Below are 14,544 nucleotides of genomic sequence, written 5' to 3' on the forward strand. Positions count from 1 at the left end.
CACATCTTCCACATGTTGTTGCCCCAGATAGTGTCTGGTGAAGGTATGCGGCACCGCCCAAGACGCTGCTTGGAAAATGTCACTGAGCAGTATTGCCTGCCCACAGCGCTGCTGACGATGCAGTGATCATGTAGAATGGGCCTTAGGAGTGGCCCTCAAAGGCTTACCAGACTTCCCGTGGCAAAAGGAAATCGTAGAGGAGACCCAACGGGAAGGTCCTTGCTTATAAACCGACTGCCCCACAAACAGCTGCCTTGACTTCCTGAAGACTCGAGTCCGGTCGAGATAAAACTTCAACACCCTCTTAACGTCTAAAGAATGCAGCGCTTGCAGGAGTGGCAGCCTTAGCGAATAAAGTAGGCAAGGCAATTGCAGAGTTCTTGTGAAACTCAGACGGCACTTTAAGGATAACGTGTGGATTAGTAGACAGGAGAACCTTGTCCCTCATGAACCTCAGATACGGTGGGTCGATGACCAGAGCTTGAAGTTCAGAGACCCTCCTGGCCGATGTAATAGCCACCAGAAAAGCAACTTTCCACGTGAGGAACTTCATTGTCGCCGTCATTGGTTCAAACGGCGGCTTCATGAGAGCTGAGAGAACAACATTGAGCAAACTTCTTCTCTGGGGGAAATGTCCTGAAAAGACCCTTGAGGAAGTGTTTGACCAACCTGTCATTGAACAGAGGCGCAGAGTTGCGCCGTCTCTTGAACCTGGTGATGGCCACCAGATGGACCTTGGTCAAAGACGACAGCCCACCCAGTAGTAGACGATACGGCAGAAGCTGAGCTTGTGACACCTCTAATGGCTGCAAGTCTGGTTGCTCTGCGCACCAGGCACCGAACCTGGTCCCCTTTCGACTGTACAACACGTTGGTAGATGGAGCCCTTGCCGCAGCCAAGATCCGATGGCAATCTTGCAGGATTTCAAGATGTCCAAATTCGGAGTGGTCAGGAGCCACGCCGCAAGACCGAGAAAACCTGGGTCGTGATGCCACACCTTTCCAACATCCTGTGATAGCAGATCAGGATCTGACCCCAGATGAAGCGGGTTGTCTACCACAAGGTGAAGTAGATCCGAGAACCAAGTTTGCCAGGGCCAAAATGAGGCCACCAGGATCACCCTGCACTGAACCTTGTGTACCATCTGAATCGTTCTCCGGATCAGAGGAAACAGGGAAATGCATATACAAACAGGCCCGTCCAGGGAATGAGAACGCGTCCCCCCCTCGAGTCTGGATGAGTCACCCTGCTGCCAAAAAGCAGACACTGCTTGTTTTCTGGGCTGGCAAACAAGTCCAGAGTGGGAAGATTCCCAATTCCTGAATATTTTTGCCACCTGGGCGTCCTTCAGTTTCCATTCGTGCAGCTGACCTGTGTCCCTGCTGAGAGCACCACCTGAACCTTCTGCACTCCCGGTAGATGGTAAGCGGTGATGTGAATCCCGTGAGCAACAGCCAAATGCCAGACAGCCTCAGCCTCCTGGGTTAGGAGACGCGAGTGCGCGTCGCCCTGCTTGCGCAGGTAAAACATTGTGGTGGTGTTGTCTGTCAGAATGGGGACCACTGTACCCTGAATGAGAGGCAGAAAAGACTTCAGAGCCCAGTTTACTGCCTTCAATTCCAGAACGTTGACGTGCAAGGATGCCTCCTTGAGAGTCCACACGCCCTGAAACTGTTCGAGGTGCGCACCTTAACCTACCTGGGACACGTCCGTCACAATCGTGTATCGAAATTCCGGCTCCACCAGGGGCATGCCCCTCACAATGTTGTCGGAGCGAGTCCACCACCGCAGGACCTCTGCCAAAGCCCGGGAGACGATCACCTTGTTGGACCAGGAACCAAGGGTCTGCGACTACCTGGAGGTGGGAAACTCCTGCACTGCCCTCAAACAGAGAGTTTGGGATGAGCGGGATGCAGGACACCATAGATCAGAGAAGAGACATGTACACTCAGACCGTGACTGACGTTCCTGGCTCCCATGAGGCTGCCCTGGAGATCAGCTTCTGTATTCTGTCGACCGACGGCTTCACCAGATTGAGCTGCATGTGAAACTGAGCCCCTAGGAAAACCAAGTCCATGGATAGCATCAGACAAGATTTTGCGACTGCAAAGCCCAGCCGCTGTAACAGGAGCATTGCTGCCTGGAGAGACGCCAATGTCCTTTGATAAGACGCTCCCCTGACCAACCAATCGTCCAAGTATGGGTAAACATGATGCCCTTGCCTGCAGAGGAAGGCCGCCACTGGAGGCAGGCAAAAGGTTCTGGGAGCCGGCTTGATGCCAAACGAGAGAACCCGAAACCAGAAATGATTGTCGCTGACCACAAACCTTAGGAACTTGCGATGTTTGGGAAGCATCTGGATGCGGAAGTAGGCGTCCTCTAGGTCCAACAACGCCAAGAATTCTCCTGACTGGACAGAGCGTATGACATCCTGCAACGTCAGCATCTTGAACTTCAGGCGCTGCAGATTCTTGTTCAACAGCCGAAGGTCCAGAATAGGGCGCCACTTTCCATTTGGTTTTTTGATTACAAAATACCAGGAGTACACCCCCCGTCATTGTTCCGACAACGGGACTGGTTCGATCGCCCCTTTTTCCATCAGACGCACCTCCTGCCGCAAGATTGACAGATGCGGCTGCAACACCTTCACTGGAGGAATAGGGAGTTGTGGGCCCCAAAACTCCAATGAGTGGCCATACGTACTGCATCCAGCACCCATCTGTCCGTCGTAATTAAATGCCACTCGTAGACATGGAGCGCCACCCTGCCCCTAGTTGACTGCCTATATGGCAGTCATTGCTGAGGGTTGGACTGCCAGCCTTTACCAGCCGTGGCCGCTGGACCTCTCTTCTGCTATGCTCTAAAGTCCTTGGTCCTCTGTGTGGACTGGAAATAATGTCGGAACCCTTAGAAGGAATAACTGGGACGACCGTAGCCCCGGTCGTGGGAACCTGCAAATCTGGCATTCCCTGAGGCTCCTCAAAATGCAATAACCGGGTGAAAAGAGTGTCCACTCTGCAGCGTGCCCAGTAACCTTGCAGTATCAGAGTCTACCTTTATCCCTTTCAACGCCTCGTCAACGTTTGTACCAAACAGCTGCTCCCCTTTACATGGCATGTCTACCACTTTGTGTTGCACCTCAGGCCGGAAATCAGTGCAGCGCAGTCAGGCCTGCCTATGGAGAACCACACCATTGTTGATCTGTTTGAACCCCAACTCTGCCAGGTACACCGCAATATTAATGCTGTGGTTGGAGGCTTCCTCCCCATCTCGAACCAGCACCATTGCCTCCTTCCTTTGTTGCTAAGGCAGATGATCCAAGAGTGGAGCCAACTGGTGCTACATCGCCCTGTCATATGGAGCCATTATGGCCAAAGAGTTGTCAACCTTGACCGCAGTAGCCACCACCATAAGCACCTTCTTGCCGAACGCATCCTGCTTTCGGGCCTCATTGTCCAAGTGTGTTGCACAAGTGTGCTGACTTAGCGCCTTACGACCAGCCGCCGCCGACACCACATACTCCGGTATGGGTTGCGACATGAGGCATTGGTGAAGACTCTGGCGCTTGAAACTTCCCCACATGATCGAACAAAAAAAAAACCAGTCCTTGCGCTCCTCTTCTGGAATAAGGCCAAGCCTTGGCGATCATTGCATGAAAGGCACCGACATCATCCGGTGGAGAGGGCTCAGCTGGACTGCTCGTGCGATCCACTTCTGGATCGGTATCCCAGGTATCGGCTCCCCTGGGCTGCAACGATGCCTTCGACAGTGTCACGTGGAACACTATCAGGATCAGAATCCACCAGCTCCCCTTCTTCTGGATGTGTCCGGGGAGGGGTGAAACCAACCGGAGACCGTACCGGCGGCCGAACCGTAGGTGATGTACTTGGGATACCTGGGCAAGAGGCACCTGCACCATCATCTTGTCGCAGCACAACCCACACCTCCTTCTCCACAGGAACCACCGGTCTCAGCGGGACTGGGAGCTGTGCATCCAACCGACCCAACAGCGACTGCAGCGTGGTCAGCACCTTCATGGAGAGTAATGAGTGCAGATTCACCAATGGGTACTGAGGCGGGACAGCACTCCAGCCTGCCGACATGGACGGCCCTGCCGGCTGCAGATCCAACAGCGACGGATCGAAAAACTGATGACTGTCTTCCGGACCAAAGTCCAAGTCGTACGTCATGGGGTCTTACTGCAGAATCTCCAACGGGAGCAGCGGGCCAAGGCCGGACCCCAACTGCCACAGCACCTCTAAAGTCAATGGTGCACCTGCCACTGTGGTTGTCGACGAAGAATCCAGTGCGGTCAACGACAGAGCAGTCATCACCACGATTTACGAAGGAAGAGAGGGCAGCACTACCATCGTCGACGGAGGGACTTCCATAGACAAGCCCCTCGGCAACAGAACCAAGACGGCCACCGGCCTGCCCTTCTTCAGCGGAGTGGACCGTTTGGACGTGGAGCTGGATCGATGTTTGGATGACTCATGGCCTGAAGAGGCTGGAGAATAATTATTTATTTGCAACAAAACATCTGGGATATCAGTATATCAGTTTACATATGCTCGATTAGGTTACAAGGATAGTTTAGCTCTTCTCAATTGTAACTAAAAAAGGTTTTTCCAAATACTTACAGAAATAGAACGTGTTTTTGGTGGTAAAGGAAGAGGGAGCTTGGAAGGCAGACGTCTTGTAGCAGATTCTATGGCCGTCATTTCTTGCTCAAACATTTTCTTAATGGTCTCACATTCAACCAGCGTCAAATGGGGTACACTTCTGTTCATCACACAGCTCCGAATGTACTAAACAACAAGGAAAGCCAAAGTCAGAGGGAGGTAAATAAAGGCAGCTTACTTCATTTGATTTTTTAATTGATTTTGAAACAACTTGGCAGCAGATATTTACATAGGCTTTAAGCACATACAAAGTCCTATACATGCACAAACAAGCAAATCATTCTAAGAAAAAGAAAAATTCACACTTAATTTCATCACGTTTCAGGGTGGATTTCTGGTGCCAACTTCAAGATGGCCAACAAAGTATCAGAATGTGGCAAGCTTACCTGCTGGAAACCGGCTCAGTCATTAGAAAGTAGATGTTTTTCCATCTTCACTTGATAACTTTTGGCATGGAGCTCCTATTTATTAATGATATTATCTACATTTGATAATCTGCACTAGAATTTAGAGACCAGATGCTATGGGCTCCCCAGACTGCTACCTTGAAATAATTAAGGGAGTCACAGCCAAATCATGAAATATCCTTTAAGCTACGCATGTCTGAGAACGAGTATTAAAAAAATGCATTTACAGTGGACTAGCTAAATGCATCACAGAAATACGATGATTCAAATGAATACACTTTGTGAGTGAATGGAAGCACGCAGTAGATTATTCTACCAGATAGTAAGAACCAGCAAAGTTCATAGTGTTGTCGTTAGTGTAGCACAGGTACTATACTTTTAGCTATCCTATTTCAAAATATGTGCATCATTGGCAGGGATTGCCACAACATGTCCGGGTACACAAGCCATTGCATGGCACTGACATTAAATGTCCCATTGGCATTAATTGCAATCAAATGCTTAGGTACTCACAACATTATACACATTGTTACCAAATGCACTGGTAATCACAAGCACGATATATTGACATCCAATGCCCAGGATTGCAATCAAAGGTCTAGGCACTTTTCCATTTTCAGGGATGGCCATCAAATGATTAGCATTTGCCTACAAACTGCTGACAATATACAAAAGTCTTCTCGCTACACTGGTGTTATAGATCAAACAACTGATATAAACTTTCTTTAATAAAGGAACATGAGTGGGGAAATGCTTGAAACTGTCAATATAACAGCTACATTTGTGCAGTGTGTGCATTTATGGGTAGAGTGTTGGAATATGTGCAGTGTCTGAACATGCGCAAGCATGCCTGGCAGTGTGTGGGAAGGATTTCGGGGTGTCATGAGGTCACATGTGGGAAACTAAGGGGATGTAGGCTACCAGTCCTGGTGGTTGGTGAAAGAACCCCCCTCTTAGTTTGGCCTCAAAAACAGTATATGGCGGATCCAAAAAGGTCCCCATCCCTATGCTTGTTCGTCAAGTTTCTTCAAGGAACCCATTGTGATGCAAGAATGTAACCTGGACTCTGGAAAACAAAGTCAGAATAATGAAGAGGGGCCCCTTTTGGGGAAATGGCATAAAAAGGAACAGTTTTGCGAGGAGCTCATAGCGGCAAGAGAAACCAGGTACTATACGGGAGGAATAGTTGGGTAAAAATACTTCAGGTAAAGCATCTAGGAACTAAGCGTCTGGGGAAGAAGAGCCATCCGACTCCAAGATGGCAGCAAGCCATTATATGATGTCAGTTTACGGGGCAGACAGTCAGCCTGCTGCACAAGCTAATTTACTTGAAAGATGAAGTCTTCCTGAAGGGAGAAGGACTGTGAGACACAAGTTTAAAGGAGAAGCAGAGGGACCTGGCTGGATCCTGGGGCAGGACTATATGAACTGCATGAACTGGAACTGAGAATACAGGAAAGGGCCTTGTGAGACCAAAGGGGTGGAGGTCCAAAGCCAGAAGCCATCCCTTTCCTTGGGCAATTACCCAAAAGCCTGTCTTGGTTGTTTTGTGCTTCCTTTTCTTAGAGATGGGAAAGAACCCAGGTTCGAATTGGATTCTGAGGACTTAATCTGTTTAGACATCTTGACATCCTGACAAACACCCTTTTACTGGTTTCTGGTTTAGGGGCTTAGGAAAAAATGTGGCCTTTTTCCTGTGGAAGGAAGAAGATCATTATTTGAAAATCATGCCTAGTTTTCATCCCCCTGATTCTGTCCTACCACAATACATCAAGGTTGTCTGAACCCACCACCAATTTAATTTCCAGAACCCCCAACTTGCTAGGCCCTAACCTAAATAACCTGTTATTTAGTGACAAGTGTTACTAAATAACCTACCAGATTTAATTTTGGCACTGGTCTCACGGCCTATAATTAACTTTTGGGACACATTTTTATTATTGTGCTCCTGGACAGTCCCTGCCATGCACCTCCATATCACTTTCCCTACTCACTACACCATCTCTGCTCTTCACAGGGGCCTTTCCAGGCTCTCCACACTCCCCACTACTCCCCCCACCCCAACACTTGCTTTTGTGCATCACTTCCTCACACCCCCATAGATCCCACAGAGAGCCTCAACATTGCAAATCTCCAAACCTTCCCAAGTCTCACATCTTGACTTAAGGACTCATCACAAGTTTGGCGGTAACCCTTAAATGCGGCGGTAACGCTATTACCGCTGCATTTAAAGGTCTGTCAGATCATGGCCTTGGCTGATTTCCCCCCCAGCTCTGAGTTGGGGCAAATCCGCCGCAGATTTGCCGATTTCCGGCGCTATTACCGCCGGCGGGAAATCCGCCAGCGGTAATGGCGGGAAAATTCCCCATTGGGCCCAATGGGGAATGAGGAATTCCTGAATGGGCCCAATGAGGAATGTGAACGTACCGCTTCGTCAAAACCGTGATCCGGCGCTATTAGCGCCGGGGGTTTGACGGTAGCACTAATAGCCCCAGTGCTAATAACGCTGGCCGGACCGCCCAACTCGTGATTAGGCCCTTAGACTCCATCTGCTGACCATTCACAGCATTCTCTTTACAACCAACCAACACCCCCACAAATCTGTCATCCTCGCATCTGCCCTCAGGTTTACTCATCCCTGCCCCATTGGCTTATTTCCCCTCTGACCATTCCAGCATTTACTTCTGTCCTACCAAACGCAATTGAAACCAGCCTTCATTGCTCCCCATCTAACCAAAGTAAGGGCCTCCATCCTTCTCTCACAGTACACAGCAAGCTCTTTTGATCAAGCCTTTGGTGACTTCAACTCGATTTGCCTCTGCTTTCAAACACCATTATTCTGCTCACTCAGTCACGCCTCCCAACCACAAGCCTCAGCCTACGATTAGCTCACCAATCGGCCACCTGAAGACTATGATGCACCTGATATTTGGCTTCAGCCCCAATCTACTGCTCTCCTTGCCCCTTAGAGAGGGTTTGTGTGCTCAACTGCCCTTCATTAAGCAAAGATTACTACTATACCAGTCTACTCTCCACCATCATCCTGCATACTTTCTTCTACTCTTCAGGCAATGTTTATCTCTACTGAGCCTGCTTCCCTAGCCCCCAATTCCTCTCACCCGAAGAGGTTGCATCTTCTGCCCTAAAAATGTCAAATCTGAGACGGACTGCCCTGCTATCCTCCTGAATTCCTTCTACCCGCTGCCTCTTGCTTCTGCTCCATGCTCTATCAGTTTGTCAAAAACATCTATTAGGCTTGCACACAGCCTCTGGGCTGCAAACCACTCACCTGCGCCAGTGGTTCAGTTTCCCCACATACTAGCGACAAACTAGCAACCCTTGTAGTTGCATCACTACACACTTCAACCCCTCTTGCATCCAGGATGTTCCATACTTGCTACAAGATTGCCCCTATTATACTCATCCTCAAAAATCCTCTGCTGACACTATATCCTATGCAACTATCGACGCCTCTCTCTATTCTAATATCCTACTGTTCAACCGTAATGCTTCCTAACTGAAGACGAACCGCCTGTGACCTTCCCCCAACCCGCCACCTCCAATCTGAATTCTCCAGCAGGTGTGCCACAGAAATGCCATACTCCATAATCCATTCCAATCGTTCTTGATTTCTCTGCTGCCTTTGAGGAGGCCGACCACCACTCAACATCTGCAAGATTGACCGACACGATTTTTTTTTTACAATGGACTGTCCACCATACTGGTCCTTTTCCATCTTATGGAGTGCTGGTCGTGACACTTCAGCCTCCCACTGTGTGCTTCCAAAGGATCTGCTGTTGGAAACCACTCAAAGCACTCCACAACTATTCTCTCGACTTGGCTTCATCTTTAAACTCTCTTACCACCAGTTTGCCGATGACAACACCCACATTTTCCACCTTCCTTTTTTCACCCTGGACAGATCTACCTACTCTGTCAACCATTACTGGATGATATATGTAATTTACAACGCGCCGGTACACAAGTGTGTCTAGCCGCGACAAGACAAGGGAGGGAAGACAGAGAGAGGACAAGACAAATGATTTTGCTAGGCCTTGTATCATTCAGATCGTGCAAGTGCGCCGACACAAAGTGCAGGGAGAGGGGGTAGTGCTCGGGAGAGGGAAGGGGGGAGTGCAATCAGGGCAGCGATACTCTGGGTAACTGCAAGGAGGCAGGGGAATCTAGGCGTTAAAGTTGCATCCCCAAAATGCGCAGTAGGCCCAGACAAAGTGCAGCGGAGGCTGATCATAGAGGAGCCAGTGTGATTCTAAGGATAGCTAAGCAACCAGTCGGCGCAGCAGACAAGTAGGTCAGCAGGGGAGGGAAAGAGAGAAAGCAGAGGAGAAAAGGAAGGTCTCGAGTTGTTTCCAGAACTTGAGGTGGTTCGGCTTAATTTTGAGAGGGGCTGGGAGGCCTTTCCATAGGGAGGCCGCTCCAGAGGAGAGAGCGAGATCTACCCCCCACTCTCTTCATGGAGAAGCGTCTGACCCTCAGAGAGTTGGAGGCGGCTGAGTGAAGGGCTCAGGAAGCCAGGTATTTTGGAAGAGGGAGTTGGAAGTAGTGCGGCCATGGCACCAGAAAGCCTTGTGGACAAGAGGGCCTTGAAATTGATCTTTGCAGCCACGGGAGCCAGTAGAGAGATGGCAGGGCTGGAGAGATACAGTCCCTGGGCTTGCATGCTGTTATGATGGCCGCCTGATTCAGGTGCTCGGCAGCTCGAGGACGCGGCACCGGGACCAAAACTTACTTCCCGTTTACTGAAAAGGGTGCAACTCACCGGGGAGTGCTTTGAACCCTTTAACTGGCACCACACCGAATTTCAGGCACGCTGATGCCTTCAAACCGGAGATAGCAGCTTTGCTGCCTTGTCCCGCTGGTGTGTAGACTCTGCGGCCTGTGGCGAATGCGTGGCGCCGCAGCAAAGAACGGACAGCGTTCCGGGCGACGTGGGGGACGTCCTGATGTGAGGAGCTGTGGCTGCTACAGGCGCCCCTTTGCCTGCCCTGCTCCTGTTTGGTCCATCGTCGGAGCAGCCCAGAGCTGCTTGTCTGTCCGGTCGTACTGTGGATCTGCCGGGGCACTTGCCGCCTGATACACCATTTCAGAGACCTAACTGGCTACTTTGATATCCCGCGAACTAATATTGGGTAGCCCTGCTCTCTTGTTCCTTCTGTGAGGTTTATTTCACGTGGGCTTGTCCCGCACGACATCCCAGACTTCTTTCACCCTGCTAGCTGGAATCCTCTTGGTGACGCGAGCTGCAGTGTTCCATCCCTGCTGTGACTCTGGATACACCTGTACCTCGCAGAGCACACAGCTGAACGGAATCTACCCTAGTGAGTGCAGTGGGGGCGCCCGACACTGCAAGACCGCTCTGGTTGCGGAGGCTGCATCCACCGTGTCCCGTTGTGTCAGCCAACCAGGGGTCCTGGACCCAGCTGCATGACCTCCTCCGGGGACCACGGGTACACGTGCAGCTGCACCAACCCGTGAGGGATTCCCCACACACAAGCTACCCCGGAGCCCGGATCCTCTGCTCACCTGCATTGCGCCAGCGGAGCGGGACACTAAAGCCCATTGGGTGGCTGGACTCCCCCCTCCCCCTTCCCGACCCGAGGTGCTCCCCCTGCCTGGGCTGTTGTAGACCAACATTAACTGGGCACTCTACGAGGGTGGTCAGTCCTGGCGTAGACTGTCCTTTTGGCTTACAACTACCACTAGCCACTGTGAATGCAGCGCAGTAATTGCAAGATAGGGCCACTCAGCCCACGAGACAAATTACCATGTCGGCGCGGGGGTATGGGGTCCCCTGGTCCTGCAGGTACTAACTCAGGGCGCACTGCGCGCCGGTGGCTTCTGCAACTATAGCTGAGCATACGCCCCTTACCATCCGCTGTCCCCCAATTCAAAATCCTCCTGCTGAGTTGAACCGACAGATCCTGTGGAGCAAACCTTCTGCCATCAACAACAGTGGCTTAGTGGGCGTCAGCACAAATCTGCATACCAGTCCTTCCTTTGTTACCTGAGGAACATGTGGTGAGTCCCACCCACGATCCCTCCTGATAATAAAACTGCTGTTCTCAAATGGAGCCTACTTCGGCGCAGAGAGCTTGCTCATTGTGTCTGTCACACTTCGCATTGAGGCATTTCAACATGAGGTCTGCTGATCTTGAGGGTGTGTGCCCCGCTGGTGAAGTGGTGCCTGGTGCAGCTGGTCGTGGCTGTAGATATTTCAGGATAGCCCCCGGCTACTCCCTGTGCTGGGCAGGGGCACACTGTATTCTGCTTGCTGTCTTCACTGCAACCTGCTCCCCTGGTAGCCCGGCAGTGGGATTGTTCTCCGGCTATTGCTACTGCTATCAAAGTAGTTCTCCTGAATTTTGCTCTAACTGGCACAGTCCCATTCCTCTACTCCACCGACGAATTTCATAAGAAACGCAGTCATGGCCAAAGGCGAGTGCAAAAAACAAAGTTCCATCAACATGTTTGCTAAAACCACCATCAAGACACGGGGGTAGAGGACCAGGCTGTAGTGGGCCCCTCTTAATCTAATGCGGGCAGAACAGTGGAGATGCAACAGATTATGGACTTCATGCGCGAAGGCTTCATGACCTTCAACACCAAAGTGGATGACATGAGCGGCACGTTGAGCGCCATTAAAGCCAGCATGAAGAAAACAGACACACGCGTCACTTAGAGTTGGGCTAACCGAGGATGATGTTAGCCGGCTCAAAGCACACCTGACTGCGCTCACCAAGCAGGTGCAAATTGTCAGCAAGAAAAATTATGATTTGGAATCTCATTCACATCGGAACAATATACGCATAATTGGTGTCCCAGAGGATAACATCGCCAGCCCTATGGAGGCCTTTGTGGAACACACTCTCCTTTCCCTGCTCGAGAGCCCCAAACTCTCACCTCAATTTGCCATAGAACGTGTGCACTGCACGCTAACCACAAAACCGAAACCTGGTGCTCCTCTGCACCCAATTATTGCCAGTCTTGAACTACTGAGACAGTGATGCGTTGTTGAGAGCTGCAAGGGCCAAAGGGGAGCTCCTACTGGGATCCAGCAGAATCCAGTTGTTTCCGGACCTTTCCATCTCTGTACAACAGGAGAGGCAAGACTTCATGGCTGGTCAGAAAAGGATACATGACCTTGTGATCCGATACATCATGCTGTTCCTTGCCAAACTGAGGATAGAACACTTGGACAAAGTATACTTTTTCACAATACCCGAGGAAGCAATGAGGTTCCTGGATCAGCACTTCCCCTGATTAATCTGCCTCCTACCTTACTGCACCGGCTGCTGACCATGGTGGCCACTGCATGGGAACAGTTGTGAAACTCATTGGTTTGTTGCGTTTGACCTCTGGGCACTGGCTACTGTTCCCACCTGCAATGGCTCTATACGTTAACTAATGTGCAGTCTACACTTGTTATGGACTGCCCTGCCGTGCTGCGGGTTGTCCTGAGGCGAATGTGTTTTTTCTCCCGCCAGTTGCCTATTATGTTGGCCACTACTGAGCACCATTGCTGGACTCATCGTATGCATCCCTGTACCCGATCTTCGGTATTGGCTGCCATTCTCCCCCAGTGATGATTCTACTTGCAATCTATAGTGCACTAAAGACTTGTTATATTATGTCCTATTGTGCTGCTGACCGGGCTGAAAGGCGCGATTAGCCTCCCCATGCAATGGTTCCGGGTGAATCACCCCTCTGATTGAGAAAGTGGTGGGAGAGGGGTTTGGGTTGAAATAAAAATGCTTGTCAAAGGGGACTCAGTGACCACTGGACAATAGCTCACTAAAACACATTTTACAAGGTTCTCTAGTTACTGGAATAGGGTGCACTACTTACTACTTACAATGGTCTGATGGCGGATAATACACAAGCTGGAACATTAGGGGGCTGGGCAATCGAGCCAAAATGTGAACACTGCAGCTGTATGCTGAACACCATAAGGCTTCCATCCTCTTCCTACAGGAGACGCACACGCTAGTCGCAGGCAACGTTGGGTTCGCCAAAAGTTGGGGAACACACCGCTGTTACACGCAACACTCCACACAAAGTCGTGGAGTCATGATATTAATCCACAAGTCACTGCTATATGTGCCTAAGGCCACGCATGTTGATCCCCTGTGGAGGAATGTGTTGTTACACGGTGTGCTCTCTGGTATAGAGGTGGTTATGCTTAACATCTATGGGCCTAATGTGGATGAGACCGACTTTTATTCCCAGATGGCTGACCTTCTAGAACAGAACCCTCTGGTGCCTGTCTTGTGGGGTTGAGACTAACACCATTTTAGACCTTAATTTAGACAGATCCGGCAGTAGGGCTTGACAGCCGACTAGGTTGGCTCATACTATACTTGATAGGCAGGTGGGACTTTGGGTCAAGGACGTCTGGAGACTACTACACCCCCAGACCCAGGGATACACATTTTACTCTACGGTTCACAATTCGTACTCCAGAATCGACCGATGGCACGTCTCTGGTACACTAATTGGCCTACTTACAGAAGCAGACGTACTCCACAGGACATATTCCGACCACTCCACGTTTACCCTTGCGATGACCTTAGGCGGCATGCAATCTCCCCAAACGCCCATGGAGGTTTGAACCGCAAGTGATTACAGACACTATATTCAGATCCGAGCTGGGGGAGTGTCGATTATTTCAGGATAAATACGGGAACAGTGGATTCCCTGGCCACTCTCTGGCATGCCCTCAAAGTATACATCCGTGGCAAAAGAATCAGGGAATCTTAAGGCAATCAGTCGGAATATACGGGATAGTGAGGCCTCTCCAACTCCTGGAGGTGCAATATGCTGCTAACCCCGTACCCACCACAGTGGCTGAAATTAAAGGGGTATTGGAGAGTTATGGGGTTCATGCCGACAGGGAGCGAAGGTTCCTGGATAGCCCAGGGTTGGCGAGGCAGGGGGGAGTGGCCGGGGAAGTTGCTTGCTAGGCTTGTACAACAAGAAGTAAGGGAACAACACATCCCACTTATTGAAAATACAGATGGGGTCTTGGTCCATCCAGAGATCGGGGTTAACAAGGTATTCCGTTCCTTCTGTGCAGCGCTCTATGCCAATGACGCTGAGGTGCCCTGCTCGGATATAGCCTAATTTCTAGATGGTCTCCTGTTGTTATCGGTACTCTCAGATGAGGCCAGAGAATCACTCGACAGGCCGATCGTAGCAGCCGAAATAGAACGCGCCATTGATGCCTTGCCCTCCGGTAGGGCTCCCGGCCTGGACTGCCTCACCATAGACTTTTCCAAATGCTACAAATCCCTTCTAATCCCCAGACTGTCTGCCCTATGGACCAAGGCTTGGGCGAAAGGAGAGCTCCCCCACCCCACACTCAGAAGCCGTCATGACTGTGCTCCTCAAACTTGGTAAGCCCCCAATGCAATGCGGTTCATATCGCCCCATCACTT

General features: G+C 50.6%; 1 protein-coding gene across 6 annotated transcripts in view; it reads right to left on the reverse strand.

Annotated features, from left to right (window-relative positions):
* Nucleotides 1-14,544, reverse strand: part of PIK3CB (phosphatidylinositol-4,5-bisphosphate 3-kinase catalytic subunit beta) — a 2,502,085-nt gene that overhangs the window by 1,505,884 nt on the left and 981,657 nt on the right. For all 6 annotated transcript variants that reach the window (XM_069617988.1, XM_069617990.1, XM_069617991.1 and 3 more), the window contains one exon: nt 4,641-4,808. In XM_069617988.1, the coding sequence (XP_069474089.1) occupies nt 4,641-4,808 (168 nt within the window). The remainder of the gene's footprint in view (nt 1-4,640; nt 4,809-14,544) is intronic.

The sequence above is a fragment of the Ambystoma mexicanum genome, chromosome 10 (genome assembly GCF_040938575.1).
Source record: "Ambystoma mexicanum isolate Mex_15411 chromosome 10, UKY_AmexF1_1, whole genome shotgun sequence".
NCBI lineage: Eukaryota > Metazoa > Chordata > Amphibia > Caudata > Ambystomatidae > Ambystoma > Ambystoma mexicanum.